This window comes from Balaenoptera physalus, assembly GCF_965194825.1.
Source record: "Balaenoptera physalus genome assembly, chromosome: 13".
Taxonomy (NCBI): Eukaryota; Metazoa; Chordata; class Mammalia; order Artiodactyla; family Balaenopteridae; genus Balaenoptera; species Balaenoptera physalus.
In genome coordinates this window covers 88,790,481-88,814,737 of record NC_138892.1, presented here as the reverse complement: position 1 = coordinate 88,814,737, position 24,257 = coordinate 88,790,481, and the positions used below count along the sequence as shown (strand labels likewise).

Below are 24,257 nucleotides of genomic sequence, written 5' to 3'. Positions count from 1 at the left end.
CCTTTGCTGTGCAAAAGCTTTTAAGTTTCATTAGGTCCCATTCGTTTATTTTTGTTTTTATTTCCATTTCTCTAGGAGGTGGGTCAAAAAGGATCTTGCTGTGATTTATGTCATAGAGTGTTCTGCCTATGGTTTTCCTCTAAGAGTTTGATAGTGTCTGGCCTTACATTTAGGTCTTTAATCCATTTTGAGTTTATTTTTGTGTATGGTGTTAGGGAGTGTTCTAATTTCACTCTTTTACATGAAGCTGTCCAGTTTTCCCAGCACCACTTATTGAAGAGGCTGTCTTTTCTCCATTGTATATTCTTGCCTCCTTTATCAAAGATAAGGTGACTATACGTGTGTGGGTTTATCTCTGGGCTTTCTAACCTGTTCCATTGATCTATATTTCTATTTTTGTGCCAGTACCATACTGTCTTGATTACTGTAGCTTTGTAGTATAGTTTGAAGTCCAGGAATCTGATTCATCCAGCTCCATTTTTCTTTCTCAAGATTGCTTTGGTTATTTGGGGTCCTTTGTGTTTCCATACAAATTGTGAAATTTGTTGTTCTAGTTCTGTGAAAAATGCCATTGGTAGCTGGATAGGAATTGCATTGAACCTGTAGATTCCTTTGGGTAGCATAGTCATTTTCACAATGTTGATTCTTCCAGTCCAAGAACATGGTATATCTCTCCATCTGTTTGTATCATCTTTAATTTCTTTCATCAGTGTCTTATAGTTTTCTGCATACAGGTCTTTTGTCTCCTTAGGTAGGTTTATTCCTAGGTATTTTATTCTTTTTGTTGCAATGATAAATGGGAATGTTTCCTTAATTTCTCTTTCAGATTTTTCATCATTAATGTATAGGAATGCAAGGGATTTCTGTGCATTAATTCTGTATCCTGCTACTTTACCAAATTCATTGATTACCTCTAGTAGTTTTCTGGTGGCATCTTTAGGATCCTCTATGTATAGTATCATGTCATCTGCAAACAGTGACATTTTTACTTCTTCTTTTCCGATTTGGATTCCTTTTATTGCTTTTTCTTCTCTGATTGCCGTGGCTAAAACTTTGAAAACTATGTTGAATGATAGTGGTGAAAGTGGGCAACCTTGTCTTGTTCCTGATCTTAGTGGGAATGGTTTCAGTTTCTCACCATTGAGAACGATGTTGGCTGTGGGTTTGTCATACATGGGCTTTATTATGTTGATGTAAGTCCCCTCTATGCCTACTTTCTGGAGGGTTTTTATCATAAATGTGTGTTGAATTTTGTCGAAAGCTTTTTCTGCATCTATTGAGATGATCATTTGGTTTTTCTCCTTCAATTTGTTAATATGGTTTATCACATTGATTGATTGGCATATACTGAAGAATCCTTGCATCCCTGGGATAAACCCCACTTGATCATGGTGTATGATCCTTTTAATCTGCTGTTGCATTCTGTTAGCTAGTATTTTGTTGAGGATTTTTGCATCTATGTTCATCAGTGATATTGGCCTGTAGTTTTATTTCTTTGATATTGTGATATCAAAGAATATTCATCAGTGATATCGGCCTGTAGTTTTCTTTCATTGTGGCATCTTTTTCTGGTTTTGGTATCAGGGTGATGGTGGCCTTGTAGAATGAGTTTGGGAGTGTTCCTCCCTCTGCTAGATTTTGGAAGAGTTTGAGAAGGATAGGTGTTAGCTCTTCTCTAAATGTTTGATAGAATTCACCTGTGAAGCCATCTGGTTCTGGGCTTTTGTTTGTTGGAAGATTTTTAATCACAGTCTCAATTTCAATGCTTGTAATTGGTCTGTTCATATTTTCTATTTCTTCCTGGTTCAGTCTCAGAAGGCTGTGCTTCTCTAAGAATCTGTCCATTTCTTCCAGGTTGTCCATTTTATTGGCATATAGTTGCTTGTAGTAATCTCTCATGATCCTTTGTATTTCTGCAGTGTCAGTTGTTTCTTCCCCTTTTTCATTTCTAATTCTATTGATTTGAGTCTTCCCCCTTTTTTTCATGATAAGTCTGGCTAATGGTTTATCAATTTTGTTTATCTTCTCAAAGAACCAGCTTTTAGTTTTATTGATCTTTGCTAGTGTTTCCTTCATTTCTTTTTCATTTATTTCTGATCTGATCTTTATGATTTCTTTCCTTCTGCTAACTTTGGGGTTTTTTTGATCTTCTTTCTCTAATCGCTTTAGGTGTAAGGTTAGGTTGTTTATTTGAGATGTTTCTTGTTTCTTGAGGTAGGATTGTATTGCTACAAACTTCCCTCTTAGAAGTGGTTTTGCTGCATCCCATAGGTTTTGGGTCGTCGTGTTTTCATTGTCATTTGTTTCTAGGTATTTTTTGATTCCCTCTTTGATTTCTTCAGTGATCTCTTGGTTATTTAGTAGTGTATTGTTTAGCCTCCATGTGTTTGTATTTTTTACAGATTTTTTCCTGTAATTGATATCTAGTCTCATAGCATTGTGGTCGGAAAGGATACTTGATATGATTTCAATTTTCTTAAATTTACCAAGGTTTGATTTGTGACCCAAGATATGATCTATCCCGGAGAATGTTCCATGAGCACTTGAGAAGAAAGTGTATTCTGTTGTTTTTGGATGGAATGCCCTATAAATATCAATTAAGTCCATCTTGTTTAATGTATCATTTAAAGCTTGTGTTTCCTTATTTATTTTCATTTTGGATGATCTGTTCATTGGTGGAAGTGGGGTGTTAAAGTCCCCTACTATGACTGTGTTACTGTTGATTTCCCCTTTTATGGCTGTTAGCATTTGCCTTATGTGTTGAGGTGCTCCTATGTTGGGTGCATAAATATTTACAATTGTTATATCTTCTTCTTGGATTGATCCCTTGCTCGTTATGTAGTGTCCTTCTTTGTCTCTTGTAATAGTCTTTATTTTAAAGTCTATTTTGTCTGATATGAGAATTGCTACTCCAGCTTTCTTTTGATTTCCATTTTCATGGAATATCTTTTTCCATCCCCTCAGTTAGATTGTCATTTCTTAAAGAATCATTTCTCTTGAACATGCTCCCCCCATCTTCCTATTAGATTTTCTATGCTATAGAATTCCTTTCTATTTTTTAGCTTATCACCCCCAAGTCAAGGTATTTGTTGAAATTTTTATTTTTTTATTTATTTTATTTACTTATTTTGGCTGTGTCAGGTCTTAGTTGCAGCATGCAGGATGCTGGTTGAGGCATCTTTAGTCACGGAATGTGGACTTCTTAGTTGCCGCATGCATGTGGGATCTAGTTCCCCGACCAGGAATTGAACCTGCGTCCTGTGCACTGGGAGCAGAGTCTTACCCACTGGACCACCAGGGAAGTCCCTGTTGAAACTTTTAAAAGAGAAGCTATGTGAGTCTAATTGCCAAAATATGTGAGGAAAAGAAATTGCAATGAAAGTCCAATGCTACCTTACGTTACTTTTATGACTTTACTTTCTTAAGATCCAAATTAAGTGCTAATGGTTGTGCTTTTTAAAGAGACTGCTATACAAAGATTACTTTTCCTTTTTAGGTCCAGTGGATAGTAGTATCTAACTAATACAGCCAAGAGGAAACATGGTGTAAGTATTATTTGAAATATTTCAAGGTCCCATTAGCAATTTAGTTATGGAGTCTTGTAGATTTCATTCCAATTCCCAGCATTCAGGCACCAACACTGCAAAATTTTTATTTATTTTGGATTCTCTTAGGTAAGTGTCCTTTGCAACTATAAAATAAGAAATGACAAACTCATTGCTATTATCACTCATATTAAGTTAATATAGTGCCACTAACATCAAAATTACTTTCTAGTTATGTAAAATGATCTCCATTCCCTATTTCTCATTTTTACCAATCTCTATAAAATCTCACATTTTGGAAATAAATAGAAAGACAAAAACAATTAATTGAGTTAAAGAAAGAGTCAAGAACTGAATGAAAATAGTGACAGACGCTGTCAAATAATTTAATATGAAAGCTAGTTATAGGCACACAAAGAGCACAGGCATCCGCTAAAGCACTGTGTCCCAGACATTTGGATTCACAGATAAGTACAATTTCAAAAAATAATTTGCAAACCAATACAAGGTTCTAAGTATATTTTGTTTGTTTGTTTGCCAAGTAAAGATATTAAAACTAAAATTATCACTACTTTATCAACACTGGATCATGAAAGAAAAGTTAAAGAATATAATCTCTGAATAAACTAAAGAAATATATCATATAGTTTTGTAAAAAACTAACTATACTGTCTCTGTTTACTAAAAAATCAGTGAAAACTTTATCATAGACCAATTGATCTTTATTAATCACATACAGTAAGAGAAACCTAGCCTGACTGCAGGAAGGTTTGGCAACCACCCAAGAGGCAGTATATGTAAATTAGAAGGAAGTATGTATCAGAGCACAATGGTGTTGATTCTCCTACCCCCTCTCCCTTCCTGATAATGGCTCCATTGAGATCCACAAGAGGATCCATTAAGAACGTTTTCTGATAGAGGCAAACTGAAAGAGAGAGGAAGAAGAGGAGCAAATGAAAAGAATCAAAGGAGGAAAATGAGGTAGACCTGAAAACAAACATCTAAGATACAGAATGAAGGTTGGTTCCCAAACTTTTGATTATTTTTAACTTCCAAATACAAATGATCATATCATGCAGGTATGAGAATAACAAATGAGATCAAGATGAACACCTATCCCTTCCACAATTTCAGGAACACTATTCAACAAGCATGCCTCCAGCACTGCTTCCTAGCATCCTTGCTATTTCCAGTATCCTGGCCAAGTATTCCACCATTCTTTCCACTTCATTCAAGGTGGTAACCCAGATTAAAGAACACGAATAACTAAAGTAGCTGTTTTTATTCCTATTATTATGAGGCACATATTTTACTAACTTCCCTACATTTTACATTAAGACCTTTACAGGGCACTTTGTCTTTAGTATGTTTTCTTATTTTTTTCTTACTTAATTATTTCTTCTGGGAACAAGATATTTATGACAAAAGCAAAACAATCCACAAGTATAAAGTAAAGACTGCATCAACAGTAATGATCCAATGTGTATGTAGTTTTTGATATCTTGGAATCTAGTAATTTTCTTATGGGAACAATTTCATATTAATATGTTTCTGATCTCCACAGATGAGATACCTTTCAACTGTGAATCTCCTTAGCACTTGTTAGCCTGTATCAGGGTTCTAATATTTTATATTACAATCTCGTGATTTTTGTGCTTATCTTACCTCCATATTATGTAAAAAACTACATGAGGGAACAGGCTAGTTCTTACTCATTTCTGCATCTCTGCTGATAGGTATTCATTGTATATATTTGAGTTGAATTTTTCCACAAGACCCCTATTAAATGAAAGCCATTAAATTCCATTAGACCAAATCTTCTTAAGCAAACACATTTTGCCCCATTACCACAGCATTAGAAGTTCTTACTCATTCCCCTGTCACTGCATAGCACTCTGTGAAGAAGCTAACACTAGACCCTCATTAAGTGTCCTGAACTACCTCGCAATTCCCACATAGTGCTTTTTTTTTTTCATGTGAGAATACGTTCATTAATTTCTCAAATCCTAGTTAGCTTCAAACTAAACATAGTACTTCAAATACTGTGGACATCATATGAATCAAGGTTTTATAGCAACAGGACAAAACCAGATCTATTGCACAACTTAATCCAGTGGCTCTGATGGACCCCAAATGATTGTTCTTCACATGTCCTCATTCCTTCTAGCCCTGGGGGTAATTTTCAGAAACAATCCAAGTGTAGAGATTGAACCACTAACATTCAAACACAAGCCTAGGATTTTATCTAGATAAACAGGTGTGGTATTTTCTGACAACATTTACAGAATAATGTTTGTAACAATGTAATTTCATTGTATGATAAACATCAAGTTAGCATAAAAAACAAATTCAAACTTGTCACCATTTTCACCTTGTTTCAATTGAATTGGCCTTGTTCAGATAAGCAAGCTTATCTCTTACAAAAACAACAGTTTATAGATCAAGTGTGTGAAATTGGGTATGTGTGTGTGTAGAATTATACTGCCTACACTCATAATTTTATACTGCCACACTGCACATACGGTTTCCAAGCTTACTTTATCTGAATCTTTCTGAATCTATTCTCCATGCTATTAAACTGAGCACATTCCACATCATTCAAAAGTAATTACATTTTTGTCTAGAGTGTAGGAGAATGCTCTTTCTAAACAATGAAATTCTCATTATTAGAACTGGCACAATAACCGTACTCGTGTTAACAACAGTATGCATTATACCATCACAATAACTTAGGCTAAGTTTGATGTACAAAGGTAACCAGAAATTTAAAAGCTTATAAAAACCACCATATAAAAATAGGAATCTTTACCATACCATAATTAAGGTCCTATTCTGTGACTTATTTTTAAATAACACATGCAGTTTTCTCTTTTCCTTCTTAAGTTTTCTGAACAGGACTTCACACATAAAATTATCCTAGTCAAACATCAAAAATGCATTACTAACAACTGTCAGATTGTAAGCAAAATTTATATAAAGGTTATTTCAAGACACAGCTATCATATAGCAATTAAAATTATATTGGGTAAATAAAGAATCCTAGGAGTTGACAGTGAGCCTGAGCAAGTAAAAGCCTCTCTCTGTCGTGTGCACTGAATGAATTCTTTCAGGGTTTAAGTGTTTAAGGTTGCATTTCATACACTGGAACCTTGCTATAATTTTATACTTGGTTCTCAGTTATATGTCCAGCTTCTATAGAAGATCAACTTAAAAAGACACCTTTTTCTCCTTCTGCTGGACTTCACAAAAAAACTGACTCACATTGAATGTTGCTTTATGATAACTATTGACCCTGCAGTGTTTAAACACATTAAGATACATCAACTTATTAAACCTAATCAATACATCATATACCCAGACTTCTTTAACAATTCCAAGAAAATCTTATCAATATAAGCAATAATGAGATAACAGAATATATTATAGCATCACATTTCCGAATCCACTGGATCTTTAAATGCTAAAAAATTATATGCAAACATAGTATTTATTTCATTTGAAATTCAGCTGTCTATAGAGAGAACAACCCAAGTTATTTTTTAATATTGTATTCTTAAAATAAATAACTGTATGCTTTAAAAATCAATCTTGGGAAGCAGCCACTCTGCGGTTATACAAAACTGTTCACTCAACTCAAGAGGAACTTAAATCAAAAGAGAGTTTGGTTGAGATAAAAGAAAACATTTTATGGGGGGGAAAAAAAGAAAATTGATTATTCAGTAACCACAGGTGGTCAAGACTTTCATTTCACATCACATTTGACACTAGAACAACCATCTAACCAGCAGAAGTAGCATGCAACCAGACAAAACGAGCACCAGCATGGCCACCAGAGAGTCCCCTGGCTGCCTCTCATGCTGCTACTTGATTTCTCTTCAGACTCACTCTGTTTCCTTCTGGTGCTCATAAATAATCACATTGACTGACATGAAGAAATGTTCTGGATAGTCCTCTGCATCAGGAAATAAATCCAGCTATATCAGGACTATCATTAAAAATGAGCCAGAAATTATAGTATCTCTTGCTTGTCTCTGAAACTCTGAAGTGACAGCCTCCAAACTCATGTTAAAAAAAGAGGCAGAGGGGACAAGAAGGGTAGATTTGCCCTTCATAAACATAAAGCTCAGGACTGCATTTCCACTCATGTCATAACCAGACTTGCCAACCTTGCCTTTTAGCTTTTTGAAGATTATATGGGAATCAAATGTTGCTATCAATTGCTTGGCAAAATTATGAGAGCTTCAGAGAAGGCCCAACAGAATCAGTCTTTTTCATATTTATAATTACGTGTCTCAATCTTACATTGATTAGAAATCTGACAGTATTTTATAATTATGACATTATTATAATTATATATATAATAGTTATATAATATATATAACTATATATGTTATAATTATAATTATCTGATAGTATTTATATGTGTATAATCTGCTTAAGAAAGTTCATCTATAGTGCATTCTGAACAGTGAGTATAGAAGGAAGAGAAGGACTTGTAGTATTTATACCAGTTATAGCTGTTTGGGGAGTTACTCTTAGTTAGCCACTTAGCTTATTTCTCCAAAATATTAAGGCAAAAAACACAACTTCAGAAAGGAAGAACTACATCTTTATCTGACCGAATTCCAAACTTTAACACTTGCATACCCTGAATATGAACATAGGACCCTAATTCCCCAAAATCTTTATATGGCAACAGTCATGAGGTGTACAGAACTTCTATCTCAGGAAATATTTTCCAACCTAAATTTTATACTGAAAGCATTTCTCTATAACTTCAAGTCAGCATTAAAGGGATTACTCAAAAGTTTTACTTTGTCTCTTAACTACGTGGGCAATACAAAATGTAGACCTCTCAACACCTCTCTTTGGAGTATGAATGTCACACATAAACCAGCAATGAAATCTGGAAAGCTGTTTTTTTTTTTTTCCATAAATTGAACTCTATGATATAAAAACCATGAAACATTCTCTCTGTTTTCAAAGATATTGAATAGGAAAACAAATAAAGAATGTATTTTACTATTGAAAATAAAAGGACTTGTTATGTGAATATGACAATGGCCTAGTATCCAGAAAAAAATACAAGGAATGTGTTGAATAACAATTCTATGAATGTATTCAATCATTTTGATAAATGGGTAAAATATATCTTAATCAGCTTAATAGCTGAATATATCATGCCTATTGTAACATACTTTCTGCACAGTAGTAGATTCTACTCTAGTTCTAAAATTTCTAGAAAATCAGCATATTCACCATGAATAACATCTTAACAACTTTGTTCAAAACATATTTCCTACTTAATCATCCATATAAACTCTGCCATTTAACCAGTACTCATAAATTGAGTATCTATTATATGCTAGGTATCAGAAATACAAATGTGTGTGTATGTGTGTGTGTATGACTGTGCCTTTAAGGAGAAATACAGTGCATAGAAAGCCAGACATGTAAACATATAAATTATAATACAGACCATGAGAAAAGATATAAACAAGTACCATGGATAAAAGAATAATGCAGCAACCATTCTGCCTTGGGAAGTCAGTGAAAGCATCTAAAAAGAAGCAATTTTGAACTCAGTCTCGTGGGAGAAACACAATTCACCAGGACTGTAAAATATGAAAAAGAGTTTTCCAGCTAGAAAGAATAACTATGTGTCATTTGAGGTAACCTGGTATGTTTATGAACATATATGAAAATCTTTGCATGACTGAAGCACTGGGTCTATGGCGGGATGTGGCCAAAGAGGAGACAAAAGCCATATTTTGGTGCTGGTCTATATAGAGTTTCATGCTAAGATAGTTTTAGACTAAATCCTATAGGCAACAAGGACATACACTAGTTTCCAAAGCGGGATAAATAATCCAACTCTTTTCTCAGGGAAATAAGTCTAGTGGAAGTTGAAAGGAAGACTGGAAAGAGGAGAGGCTGGAAATTTGAGATCATATAGGAGGCTCTTCAACTGTTAGAGATGAAAAGCTGGTAGAATCAAGAAACTTTTGAGGCAGAAACAAATTTAGAAACCAATTAGATATATAGTAAGAGAAAATATCAGTGCTGATGTCACTAAAACTAAGTTAAATCATTTGTATACCAAGTGTATTAACTTCAAGAACAGTAGATCTTAGTCTTTTTTGCGCTACAGATCTACTTGAGAATCTGGTGAAAACCAAAACCCTACTCACATGTGTGCACATACAGAATTCTCCATTCATCTTCAGGAGATCCACAGACCGGAGTTAAGAACTTCTCTCCTGGATAAAGGTGCTTGAGGAAAGGAGTTGTGCCTTATGCAAATCTATTTCCATAGTGCACAACAAAAAAACTTGGTACAAAGTAGGCAGTTCATAGGTTTCATTTAGTTAAACTGAATTCTCCATTACAAACTGAATGATTTCATTTTCACTAACACCCTGCATCACAGCATCCACTCATGCCAACTATAGTATGTAATTTAACATACTTTTCTCATACCCATCCTTGAGTATTTAAGATAATTTCCCCTTTATCTTTCTCGTATTCTTCTAGTAATAATTATTTATAGTCACTCCTTTAAATGTGTGTGTTTCTGTTTACAGCAGTATTACAGGAAAACCTAACCAAGGAGCACTCTCCATAGGGTACTCCCTGAAAGAAGGCAACGGTCAAAATATTGAGAGGGAAAAAGCATGAGCACTGATGCAATGTCAAACGGGGAATCCGACCTCTCTACCCTGTTGAGCTGCATACTACCATTTTCCCCCTTTATTTTCCTAGTTTAACCTTTGTGAGAGGAGGCGAAGAAGTTACATCACTGCACGTAACTAACATGAACTCATAGTAGAGGGAAGAAAAGGAGGAATTATGGATTTAATTTACCAAATAAGAGATGACCAGAAAATTAAATATGTGTGTACTCTTGTTAAGAGCTTATAATGTTTATAAGCATGGAATCCAAAGCCAGACTGCCTGGGTAAACCCTGGTTCTCCCACTTACTAGCTGTGATCTGGAGCAACTATTTAACCTCACTGTGCCTCAGTTTCCTCATCTGTAAAGTGGGATTAATGATAACACTTCATTGAATTACTGTGAAGGTTAAACGAGTAATATATGTCACGTGCTTGAAACGACACATATGTAAAAGCGCTATATAAGTGTTAGCGAAAACATTATTTTTGGTAAGAAAATTTTGGCACACAGTCAAAAATACCCAGAGAAATTCTGACCTATGAGGCTTAAAATGTTGAATGGAAGTATTTAAATCTAATGTGAATTATCAAAGAACAGTGTTTATTTCCCAGATATTAGAAGATAATCTGATTCTTCTTGCTGATTTAATTCCACATACAGTAATGCAATGACATACACAAGTGGGCATATTTCAGTACCGAAAATGTTTATGATATGCAATAATTTCCTAGAGAATGTCAAAAAAACAAAAAACAAAACAAAAAAAATAAAGGATTTAACAGAATCAGAGCTGTTCTTAAAGGTATGAGGATGTGTGATGAAATATTTTTGTTGGTGTGATCTGGTTCAAATTAACAGCACTGACATCCTTGAAGTAGAAGAAGAAGGGCCACAAAAAATGTGACATCCACCCAAGAAGCCATGTTGAAAAGGCGAGGGTGGCTTTACTGGCAGTTAAGTGCCCTGCTACCTTGCTGGCATGCTGATTCTATGCATTTAAGTTCCTAAGAAGAACCTAAAGGCCTTATTTATTTGTGTGTGTGTCTGCTGTTCAAGCTTCAGCCAAAGATGCTATGCTGTCTTCTTCCCTCTCATCCATGAAACCACAGCTTCCTAATCCTCTGCAGTGATCCAGACCCCAGGATGAAGGGCCAGATAAATTATCCTGAGCTGCAAATTCTAGAATAGGAGGTACCAGGGAATTACTGAATTATCAGAGCAACAGAGTGAATGAGACTGAGTTAAAAATTAGTGCAGTAACATTAGAAAAGTATTGTCTCTTTGAAACATATTCTTCTGTAATATTCCCAGTACTGTAAGAAATACTGGAATCCAATCTGGGCAAAGCAGAAATTGAAAAAGCACTGATTTATCGTGGTGGAAATGTTCAAACTATGTTGCAGCTTTATCTGGAAAAATCTTTTACTAGAAATATTATGATACCTAACTTTCATGAGGACTAATTGTAAATGTGTTACTTTAACATTATTCTTATATTATGTTTTTCCCCTAATTAAGTTGGGAATGCCTCAAAAGCAGAATTCTTGAAAATCAAAATCAAAACAAAACAAAACAAAACAAGAATAGCCTATTTATACTCCCTACTGGAATCAATTTACTTATTAAGAATTCTAAGATGTTAGGAGTGAATCTTGTGTATGGCTGTTAAGTAGATGATAATTACAAAGCCTAGGACTGAAGCTATACTACTAGAGGAGTAGACTGGTCACAAAGTGAGTGTAGGCACAACAGACCATGAGAAACCTACCATTGTATTGTGCTGAGAAGTGGGAGTCCTATGGCCACAAGTCTCTTGCGTCAGCAGAGAAACTGGCTGAAATTCCTCAGAGTGAGGCTTGTTGGGAAAACTCACATGCAAGGGAAGGTGAAAGGCTGGGAGCCCGTCACTCTCCTCTTCTTCCACTTTCTGTCTGCTTGTCACCATGGCTACCTCTCCCTCTGCTTCCCCATACGGAGAGGCTGGTCGCTTGGAAGACATCCTGGAAGGAACAAAAGAGGAGAAAATAATGAAACCTCCACATAAATCCTTAATGCCGTTATTGTGTGGTTAGGGGCCATTGTAACAGAAATGCCTTTTTGTGCTGGCAGAGAGCAGGAAACCATCCAAATACCACTGCAAAGCACACGCAATCAGAAACAATGGCCAAGCAGGTAGCAACAGAACAGTGCTTGTTTGTTGTAAGAATAATACACTAATATAGCACTCTCTTGTATTCTGGCTTCTTAAACAAGAGAATTCACCTAAGAACACTGCATAATGAAAGACCGTTCCATTTTAAAGGAAAGAAAAATACCCATCTCGTTTTACACTTTGATAGACCTTATTGAAGACAGGACATCTATGAATAGCAAATACTGTTGGCAGTTAAAAGAAGAGAAATAACTAAAATTTCTTTCATCAAAACATAAAGTAAATGGATGGTTGCCATTATAATGATTTGCATTTTATTAAAAGTAAGATTATCATAAAATGTAGAAATATTTGTTATCAGCAAACCTCAGATCACAAAACAAAAAGTTTCGTATTTGTTTAAAGCTTATTAAGAATTGAATAAATTTTACAATCACTGTTAATTCTGAAACATTTGAGAATTTTTCTCTCTCACCTCCCCATCACCCAATTTTGGCATTTAGTTCTAATATAAAATTTGCAAGTAGTAAAAAAGGTAAGAATATAAAAATATTTCAGCTTTATTTCCACAGTTCCATGAAATATTTAGATGTGGATTCTCAGATTTATTTATTCCTTAGAATACCTAAGTAAAAGAAAAAAATCAAATAAGGATGTTTTGTTTTGAGGAGCTAATGCCTATAGGACAATGCACTTAGATAACTGAACAAAAATTAAATATTTTTTTGTACTTGAGTCTGGTTGAGAATGTTATCAGAGGTTAAAAAATAAGTGGCAAATATTTTTAGTTAAACATAAGAAATCCTTTTCATTAAAAGTTTTACATAGAAGCAGTACAGAGTTAAAATTTTTAATTAAAAAAAAACTCTCTTGGATTTACAACTTGATCTGAACTTGAAAAAGCTCTAATTTTTGTTCAACAAACAAACAGTGTTTACAGAATCATCCATTCTTACCCTAGACCAGTGGAATAGGAGGCAGGAAAGTACTAACTAACTGCCACATCACTTCATATATATCACGATTTTTAAATTTAAAGTGTACTACCAAAAAAGGGGCCTCTAATCACCATTGAATAATACTATTCTTAGTGTCAGACGTTTAAAAAGAAAAGTGTATTCAAGGGCTGAATATATTCTATTAATTTATAATAGCACAGTAGAAAAAAATAAAGGGAATTAAAATACTGATGCTGCTACTTACTACATGTGAGACTTACTTTAAATCTCTATTTCAATTTACTCACCTTTAAAGTGAGATGTCATATCTACTTGTAATACTTCTTTGAGAAGGAACTGTTTCCATATGAAAAGTGACTTGTAGAGCACTTTGCTCAGAGTAGACACTCAGTAAACAATAGCTGGTGTTTATTTTACAAACTTTAACACTACAGGGTGACCCACCCCCCTCAAAAACAGAGAAAACAAAAAAAACTCCAAAATAACAATGCAGATTGCCTTCTAAGACTTAAACTGTAAAATCAACATGAAATACACAGTCTCCCAATAGAGAAATGCTCCCTGGCCAGTCATACTTGACAGTAAACTGATCAAATGTATTAGCAAGTGTTAAAGAAAAAATGTTAATAGCAGGGGTCTTGATCAGCTGAAGAACAGAGGAAGAGGAGGAAATGATAGTGGTTACCATGTAAGCACTGTTTAAAGGAGAAGCAGACTGGGCCAGCACATTTCAGGTATCTTTATTTCTGATCTCATTACCAAGGTTTACTCCAAATATACTCTAAGTATGTAGAAAGAGTAAGGGGCTGGAGTTGACAGAGTTAGAAAAGTCTCAGTCTTGTTGGCGACACCATATCTATCACCAAATTGACAGATTAAACTATACATAGTAACTCTTAACACTAGAGATATTTAACTACCACTGTTTTGTTTCCATGCTCTCCAAGCGAACTTCTGATTCCCGTAAAGAGAATGGAGTGACAGAACAGACTTAAAATACGTAAGGTCTTTGAGAAGTGATCTATCAGATTAAATCAGTAAAGAGAATTTTAATTATTTCTTGGTTTCACATGAAGCTTGACTACAAGGAGATCATTCATTTATTACATAAACCATAGTATTTAGGGTCTGTGTGGGCATTACTATTCTTGCTGGAATTAACAGTCTGGTATTTTGGAGTCTACCTCAGTCTTATGTATAATCAGTCTCTTAACGGTCTGAAAATTCCAGGCTATTATCAAGAGTCAGTTTCTGGGTTATCAAAGCAGAAAGCTAGATTAGCTGGCTTTTCCTAAGTTAATACAATTCTATGACTTTCAGAAGGCATGACCTTTTTGCTGACTTCTATTTCATTAACATCATTATTAATAATGATTATGAAAATTAAAAGTCTAAAAGTAGACATAAGGTATGTAAGGTAGATAGTTAAGATATTGCTATTCTCAAGACTTCTAGTTCTTTCAATATCTAAATTATCTTTATATCCAACTGGATAAACAGTCTCTCCATATACGTATCATTTTATGGAGAAAAAAGTATAAGGTCTAAAACACCATGAAGGAGTCATGGTGCCAAAAGGCAAATTGATCCTAAAATATTACATATTTCATCTTTATTTCAACTCCATTTTCAGAGACTTATAGAATGTTCTTAAATGTGTTGGACTTAAGAGTAAAAATTATGCAGTTCAGGTAAAAGATTTCCTAAAGATTTTTTAAATTATTAGAATAAAAATGACTATGGTTACAGTTCAGTAATAGGCTAGAAAATGAGAAAAAAGTAAAATACATAAATTATGTAAAGAGCTATCAATCTGTTGGTTGCATCATCTATGTTTAGTCTACCGAAGTTTGTCTACCAAAGTGTTTCATTTTGGATAGAACAAAGTCTCAATTTTTAAAAAGCATTAAGGAGGCACTGAAAATTTCCAGGTATTGTCTATCTGGGATATGTAGGGTTCCAATTCCTGCAGCTTACACTACATGTCTGTGTTACAGTGAAAAGACACCTTAGAACAACTTGAGTATCTAGGCTGAGCTACGCTCTTCTGTATTCATTCAGAGATGATTTTTGTCATTCCTGTGGTAGGTGCTAGACCTACCAATGAACAAAACTCAGACTTCAAAGAACCTGACATGAGATTGACAAATACAATCTAGTGTGAAACTAACTTCTGGAGTTAGTTTATAACTATCACTATCATAGTTTATAATAGTAGTCTTTAACTCACTTTTTTGTGTGTGGACAAGAAAATCTTCTTGAAAGAACTGATGTCTAATTCCAGGACCAAAGGAAATCTTTAAATCATCAACAACCCTTTACTCACTACCTACTATGTGCAAGACTATTCTCTAATGGGAATAAAAAAGTGTAATTCAGGGTCTCTGCTTTATAAATTTATGAATGGGACGTCCCTGGTAGCGCAGTGGTTAAGAATCCACCTGCCAATGCAGGGGACATGGGTTTGAGCCTTGGTCTGGAAAGATCCCACATGCCGCAGAGCAACCAAGCCCGTGAGCCACAACTACTGAGCCTGCGTGCCTAGAGTCCGTGCTCCACAGCAAGAGAAGCCACCGCAGTGAGAAGCGTGTGCATCACAAGAAGAGTAGCCCCAGCTCACCGCAACTAGAGAAAGCCCACGCGCAGCAACGAAGACACAATGCAGCCAAAAAAAAAAACAAACAAAAACAAAAATAAAATAAAATAAAAAGCTTATGAACTGTTTGAGAAAATTTTAAATAAAACGAGAAATAATGATGAAAGACAGTTCAGGTTAAGGGCCAAATGACATTATAATTAAGCACCCGAGGGCTTCATGAAGGCCAAAGGATTGTGAAATGCTTCAGGGAATCACTGAACAGTTGGATTTTGAGGGAAAAGAAGGACAAACAGAAACCTTGGGATAAATGGAGAGGGAACCTTACGTAGGAAGTCATGATAAAAGAAAAGATGCAGAGATGGTTTTAGGATGTACAATATAAATTTAAGTTTCAAGCTTGCTTAGGAAAAGGGGAGACACAGGAATATGGACTAAATCCCATTTCTAGTCTATAACATTCCTGGAGTTGCTGAGTTACATGAATGTAATAGATAAGAAAGAGAATCCCTTGTAAGGGGCAACTTGGTCTTACAAGGAGTCACTTTTCCTTCAGTTGTCCCTGTAGAAATCTGCACAATCAGGCTACTCTAGTCCCTACGTGAAAGTAATTTTAAAACTACTGGAGTCCTTTGCTATTGGCTAAAGGCTATGTAAATAGGACGTCCCCAACTGTATTCAGATATATATAGCAAACTTAGGGGTAGAGTAAATAAAAGATGTAATGAGACTGCAACAGAAATCTAAACCAGTGGTTTTCAACTTTGAATACACATTGGAACTATATGGAGAGGTTTAAAAAAATACTGCTGCTTGGGTTCCACTGCCAGACATTTTGATGTTATTGGTTTCAGAATGCACACAGGGTATCAGAAATTTTTAAAGCTTCCAGGTGATTCTAATGCACAGTTAAGGTTGCAGACCCACTGTGCTAGTCAGAATAATGCCTCTCACCCAATGCCTCTCATGTCCAAATCCTAATCCCTGAAACCTGTGAATATGTTACCTTACAAGGCAAAAGGGACTCTGCAGATATGATTAAGTTAAGGATCTTGGGATAAGGAGATGATTCTGGATATTCTGGGTGGACCAAAAGTAATCACAAAGATCCTTATAAGGGCGGGAGGCAGGAGGATCAGAGTCAGAGAGAGAGAGATTGGAAGATACCATGTGGCTGGCTTTGAAAATGGATGATGCGGTCGTGAGCCTCTTAGGAGGTAGAAAAGGCAATGAAACTAACTCCCCACTAGAGCCTCTAGAAACAATGAGCTTTGCCAACACCTTGATTGTAAGACTTCTAACCTCTAGAACTGTTAAGTGAAAACATTTGTATTGTTTAATGCACTAGACTTGTGATGATTTGTTACAACAGCAACAGGAGACTAATTCACAGCTAACTTAATTATATTTCTTTCATACTTGGTATTTTCTCAATCTGAAGTCCTCCTACCCCATATATACACTTTCTTGTTCCCTCACTTCATTTAGTTTTCTGCTCCAACATCATTTCCCAGCTTTTATCACCTGACATATTTAATTATTTTATTTCTTTGTTTATCTGTCTCTCCCACTATAAGATCCAGGAGGGCAGACTTCAGTTTTGTCCACAGCTACTTACCCAGGACTTACAATCCTTTCTGAAAATAGTAGTCTTTCAATCAGTATGTGTTTAATGAAAGCTACTAATTAAAACCAGCAACTCTCTTACTATTCTCTAACTGTAGATAGTTGTAAGATCTAGTCTTACAGGACAAGTATGCTTAGAAAATGCTTTAATATTGTCAGAAAAAAAAGGAAATCCAGCTCAGTGATAACACTATATTTCTTTTTAATAATTTCTATGTAAAGGAATTGGTAAACCTTGTTTAATCAGGTTTTTTAAGTACTTGTAAAAAAAAAATCCTACAGTTCTTTTTAAAATGTAATAAGTAAAAGACTATAAAAGTGAAGTAACTTTATAAAAAATGCTACAGAGTTAATTATTAATAGGTCTATTACTGAGGAATCATCTACTTACTGCCTTAAACTTAACTCCTGTCTGCTCAGGATATTTTCTTTGCTGCAATTATTCTGAAAAATGACAACGTGCACAAGGTCAAAGAAATGAGTATGTGGAACAAGCACAAAATGGAAGACTCAGAATGGGAACTGCTTTCTGTATATAATAGTCACTCTTTAAAGTTTCTGTCTTTCTCTAAACATTTTAACCTTTGACTAGTTAATTCAGAGACAAAGTCCTAGGAAGCAGTGCCTTCTACTGGTTATTCTTTTGGAATGATAATATTGTTTCCTTTAAGGTTTGCAGTTATGCAGAAAAAAATATAAAAAATAATTATCTCTAAAAAAACAAACTAAAATCCCAGCTAGTATACAAAGCCTTCCCTAACCACCACAGTTGAAGTGACTTTTCCCCACCTCAAACTATATCATCAACTCTTGCTAGAGGCCACCTGAAAAAACTGAACATCAGTATAACCTATGACATTGATTCAATAGCTTATTTTTTTTTTCTCGTCTTTTTATTAGTATCTAAAACTAGAACACAAGATTTTAACAAGTACAGGTCTGTTTTTGACCTTTTCATGTGATTTTTCCGAGCTGAACATAAGTCTTTCCAAATTGCTCTGTATTTTTTCCCTAAATAGTCTAATCCTCTATACTGAATGAATTACAATCAATTATATGGCAGCACAATTCCTAGCACATAGTTGGCACTCAATGTATTTTTATATGAGTAAATGAATGAATTGCCTGAGTGTCAATTTTGTGTCAGGCAAGTTACTTTTGTGTTATGGAGGAAAGAGGCAACTTAGATATGAAGACCCTTCTGGTTTACTTTTAAGGATGTACTGTATAGATGGAAAGAGAAGACATATATCCACTCATTCATGCATTCATTCATGGAAAAACGTTTATTGAAAGACTATCATGTGCCTATAGATAGAAATATAATTAAGAAATCCAGAAAGAATATTTTAAGGTAAATGGCTTTTTATAAATATGAGTACTATGGGGGATAGATAATAGAGAGATAATGTCCTGCTTGAAATAACCAGAGAATGCTTCCTACAAATCAGGAGAATTCAACAGGGCAATGAAGGATGGATCAGATGCAAATAGACACAGAGAAGAGAAGATTTCAGATAGGAGAAATGACATTAGCAAATTAAAGAAATTTATAGAATGATACAGCATAGTGAGTAGAATGGTTTGGTTCAAGCAGTAGATTCCAGGAGGAGTAAAAGCAGATAAGGATGAAAGGTAGGTACCAGATGATAGTGATTCTGCCTAATCCTAACAATTGTGAATGGCTACACCAAATGTGAAATTGATACTGAAGGTAGAAGGAAACTGGAGATGATTTCTGAGCTACACAGTAACATAATCAAAATTACATTTTAGGAAGAAAATCCCTCAGAAATTAGTAACTGATAGAAGGTTGAGGGTGGAAACCAGAGAAGGGGAATGAGTGGGTGAGATAGTTCAAAGATAAACAGATTACTTGACTGTATAATTTAGAGAACAATACTGCTAATAAGAAAAATACATAAATTAGAAAGAAAGGTCAACTTGGAGAAAAATATTAAATTCAGTTTTAGAAATAAATCTTTGGTGATTGGAGGATTTTAAAAAGAAATAGCAGATAATCAGAAAACACGGGACATCTGTGGAAGTAACAGTGTAATCTTTTAAACACAGGTAGAAAGTTAACCAATAATTGTAATTATTTCTCATTGACTTCTTCCACAATGTTCTGATTCAGTATTTTTATTATTCTTGATTTATAAAAAAGAAAACTGAGTCATAAAGTGGTTAAATATCTTTTGTTACACTATTCGGTCTTTGCACTATAATAAACAGCAGTTCAAGAACAGAACTGTCTCTCCAAGAGAAAAACAGAGAGAAAATAGAGAATTGGGAAGGGGGGGCGGAAATCTGAATTTTGTAGTCCATCAAACTTTGGGAGACCAGTATATGAAAAGGACTGAGCACAGAAAACAGATAAAGAGAAGTCAAAATGATATGCAAAAAATGTAATTATTCTCTAAACGATTCTATAAAACTAAACATTCGGAATATGAACTTTAAAAATTCTGGACCATGACGTTTATTTAATTTATAACTTCCATTGGTTGCTCTCCTAAATACTCACTTTTAATATTCACCCTCTCATGTTAAATTTTAAGCATGGCAGAACACATTTCAAAAACAACTAAAATATTTGAAAGGATGAATCTTCCTTTACAAAAGAAAAATTACAAAATAAAATAAAAATTGGTAATCCTTCATATCCAAAGATTATACTATTTTTCTAGAAGTTATGTGCCACTAGTTTTTCTAGTGATAAAACTACTTGTTCAGAACATTTACATTTACTTGTCTGGTTGCTTTTGTAATTAAAGTTGTTGTGAGAAGGTTAATCAAGATTAGGAATTAAACTCTACTGTTTTTCAAATATTTTTTTCACAATAGAATGTTACCTATTCCACAATAGAATGTTACCTATTCCACATGGGGAATCAACATAGACGTTTAGCATGAATGGACAGGTTTTGATTCATATGAATGAAAAAACCAACACTCCTTTGTGACTTACAGATTTACACAAACTTAGCATATCATTTTATTAAAGAAAAAAATCAGCTTCATTATTTTTATCTATAAATCTCAACTATTATTATTTATATCTTATGGTTTATGCTTTATTTTTCCCTCTTCCATGTTTTGAACATCTTCATTTTCCCACTAAGTTTAGAGTCAGCTGGGTGTTTACCCTGTGAATTCTATGTAAACTCTGTAACCAAGTCTGTCATATATAACATTCAGAGGTCTTTTAGATAGAAAATTGATTTGTGGTAAACATGTAGTCTTTCAAATGTTTACATTTTTCTACTCTTTTCTATAAATCTTCTTTGCCATCCATTTCTCTTATAGAACATACCAATCTATACTCTCTATCCATTGCTTCCCACATACAAAGACCACATTCATTATACTGTTATTCAGAAGCATGAACAAGTTCATCAGGTCCTGGCATACACTATAAATGGAAGCAGAAACACAGATTTCATAGAAGTATAAAAACAGACAACATAGGGTAATAAATAAGACTAGATTCCCCTGTAATCTTTACTATACATTTCACGAGAAACTTATTTCTACTAGTATTTACAAACACAGTTTACCATAACATTGAAATCTAAAAACAAAAGCAATTTTTGAGCTATAGCTACTTAAGAATAAATTTATTATTCTGTTTTGAAATATAATTTGAATTTACAGAAAATTTAATAAATGTTACAAAAGTTTAAACTGTACTTAAAACTGTGTTAATTAAAAATGTTGTAGTCACCAAGAACTTTCGAAGTGACCTTTACCAGGGCTGATCCCCGTGTTTACCTGGTCATATGTTTGGTTTCTGAGGTGCTCTCTTCACTGAGATCAAGTAGTTCCTAATGCTCTCCCTTCTCTGATAAGAAGAGCACCGCTCTGAACCGCTTCACCACCTTTCTACCTTCTCTTTACTAGCATCCCTCTCACCGAATAGTTTTCCCCAGGCTTGTCCAGTCAGAGAAAGAGGAGAGGATAAGAAGAGAAAAAATGAAGAGGTAGAGAGTTTTCAGAGGAAAGTGTGGAAAAGGAAAAGGAAAAAATATCAGAAATTACAGAGAGAGAAGTAAAGACTCAGAAACAGAACTTAATTCTTGTCAGTATCTGAAAGAAATGAGTTCCTCTTTATTAGTTGGACACAAGATATTTCAGAATTGAAATAAATGGACCTAAAGTATGCAATAAAATGAACTTTAAAAGGTCCATTTGTTTTTGTGTTCTAAATGAGAGAGACAAATACCGAAGGTAAACATTTAGAAACAGTTTATGATAGCAAAATTCCAGGCTACAATTATTCAGAATTCAAAATCTGATTCCTTTTCTACTTTCTTTTACTGTCTCACTAATTGTAATCTCTAAAAATTGACTCCAAAGTTAGACCACATGTTACTGGATGAAGATCGCAAGAAAATTTTCTAAATAAGAAGATTGCTTTATTATGAGTAACCTAATAGCTGGGCTCTAGAGCCAAAACTTACCTAAATAAATGTATCTGCCAGCTAAAACTTACCATTTTATGTTTTACCATTTTATTTTTTAATTTTAAAGTTAAGTGCCTACAACAAAAGTATTCGTGATAAATAAAAAGGTAGAAAGAGTATTAAATTTAATTAAACTCTATTCTAATCATTCTATAATGTTCTAATACTTAGAAAAAATAGAGTTCATTATAAGTCTGATAAGACTGAAAGAAAACTGGTTAGGCAAACTTTTATGGCTCCAAGATACAGTCATTTTCATAAAGAGAAGAGCTAGTAAACGTTTTTACAGAATTCTATATTCTTTTCAAGAAAAATTATCAAAACTTTTCTCATCATTTACAGCACAAGAATATGGTAATAAGCATTTTGTACTTTAAAAAACCCTAACTTTGACTTGTTCAATAATTGCTAAAATTTAATTTCCTTATCTCAAAAATAGTAACACCTATACTTGAGTTATTAAACATTTGATCAGATTCTTTTTAATCACCAAATACACTACATTTCAGCCAATCTACTAGAAGAAAACGAAAGAAATGGTTAAGACCTTTAAATGTTGAAGAGAAATTTCTTTTACGTTGTAGGTAAAATGACCAAATTAAGGAGTCTGGAAGAAAAAAACCCATAAATACTAATCTGTTGTGAATTATTTAATTTGTGTATTGTTATACATTTGTCATTAATCAGAAACAAACAGAAAAATAGTTTAACCTTCAGCTACCTACAGGTTAAAAATGTTAAAAGTCCTTTTGTTCTGATTATTTAAAAATTATTTGAAATAATCTAGCATTAAGATTTGTGGTTCTGAAACTTGTTACTATAGTTAGAGAGGGTATACTCTTTAAGGAAATAAAAAGCTTTTTTCCATTTGAGCATGGTTTAGCTCTAAGTCCACAGGATGTGGAGGGATGATTTAAATTTTACATCAAAATTGTGACTGCACTAGACTTTTTCCCCTTTCTCAAGGGAGGCATTGTTCTTGCCTTTCCATAACCAGGCGTGACAGCGCCAGACTGGAGTCACAAGGCTGGTCTCTGAGTCAGCGTGAAAGTGCTCACCCTCCTGAGTTTCCCCAGATGCTCGGCTCCTTGTGAGTCTGAAAGCCGAGCACTGAGTAGCCACACGCTCCATTCCTGGGACAGATACAGGATTAAAGGGGAAAATCTAGGGATTAACAAAAACTATCTCTTCCTATACACCTTGTAAAACTCTTTTATTAATAATAAGAAGTAACAACAAAAAATGAGTACCATTTTTCTGAATCAAAAGTTGGGACAAATTGTCTAACAAGTAATTGTATGCTTTGAGTTAAAGAAATAAAGTCTAAAAATCAGAAGCATGTTGAAATTTTCTGAGACACATGGTTGCCACATGTATAAATTTCAGGTTATACTTAGCTGGATAGAATAGTGGAAGAATAATGTATGAGATGTATATCCATTCTCAAGATCTCTAAGAAGGTATCTTTAAAAGCTGTCTGTAGAATACCTGTGAAGGACAATCTTTTCTGCTCTCTATCAGAACAATTGCTAGTGAAACAGGGAGTAATTCAATTCCTATTGTTCTATCCTTGACCTTTTAGAGAAGTTTGAGAGGTGTCTGTGTGCGTGTGTGTGTGTGTGTGTGTGTGTGTGTGAGAGAGAGAGAGAGAGAGGAAAAAGAGAGAGAGAAAGAGAGAGAGACAGGAGAAGAAGAAGAAGAAGAAGAAGAAAAAAGAGGAGGGAGAGAGAAAAGACATTTACTGTCAAATTGTATATTAATGGGCCTTAATATTCCTTCTTTTTTTACAGAACCTCTCTATTAAGGATTAGACAGGACCATTTAATTTAACCATAATCATATGCTAACAACTTTCATTTACTATATAACTCAAAACTATTTGGTTGAAAGTTGTATGTATTTTGAAGGAAAAAATGAAGAAGTATAAGCAAACTTCTTCCATTTCATTAATTCATAAAAAATAAAGAAAAAAAGCCAAAGGAAACGTATTTCTAAATATTACTACTACAGTGAGTAGTACTAATCTCTTAATTGTTGTTTTCTAAAATAATGCCAATTTTTTCATGTTTACCTCATGAGGATGTATATGTGTCTACATATGTTCACATATATATATGTCAACATGTTTGTAATAACCTATAAAAAGTTCACCATATCTATCGTATTCATCGTAAAAGAAGATAGCTTTTCATTCATGAACATCACTGGTCAGGTAAGGTGCATATGTCCAAAAAAAT

General features: G+C 34.2%; 1 protein-coding gene across 4 annotated transcripts in view; it reads right to left on the bottom strand.

The window, feature by feature from the left end:
- SOX5 (SRY-box transcription factor 5) overlaps positions 1–24,257 on the bottom strand; it is a 990,465-nt gene that overhangs the window by 326,828 nt on the left and 639,380 nt on the right. For all 4 annotated transcript variants that reach the window (XM_082419737.1, XM_082419736.1, XM_082419738.1 and 1 more), the window contains one exon: positions 11,990–12,221. In XM_082419737.1, the coding sequence (XP_082275863.1) occupies positions 11,990–12,220 (231 nt within the window). In that variant the 5' untranslated portion in view covers position 12,221. The remainder of the gene's footprint in view (positions 1–11,989; positions 12,222–24,257) is intronic.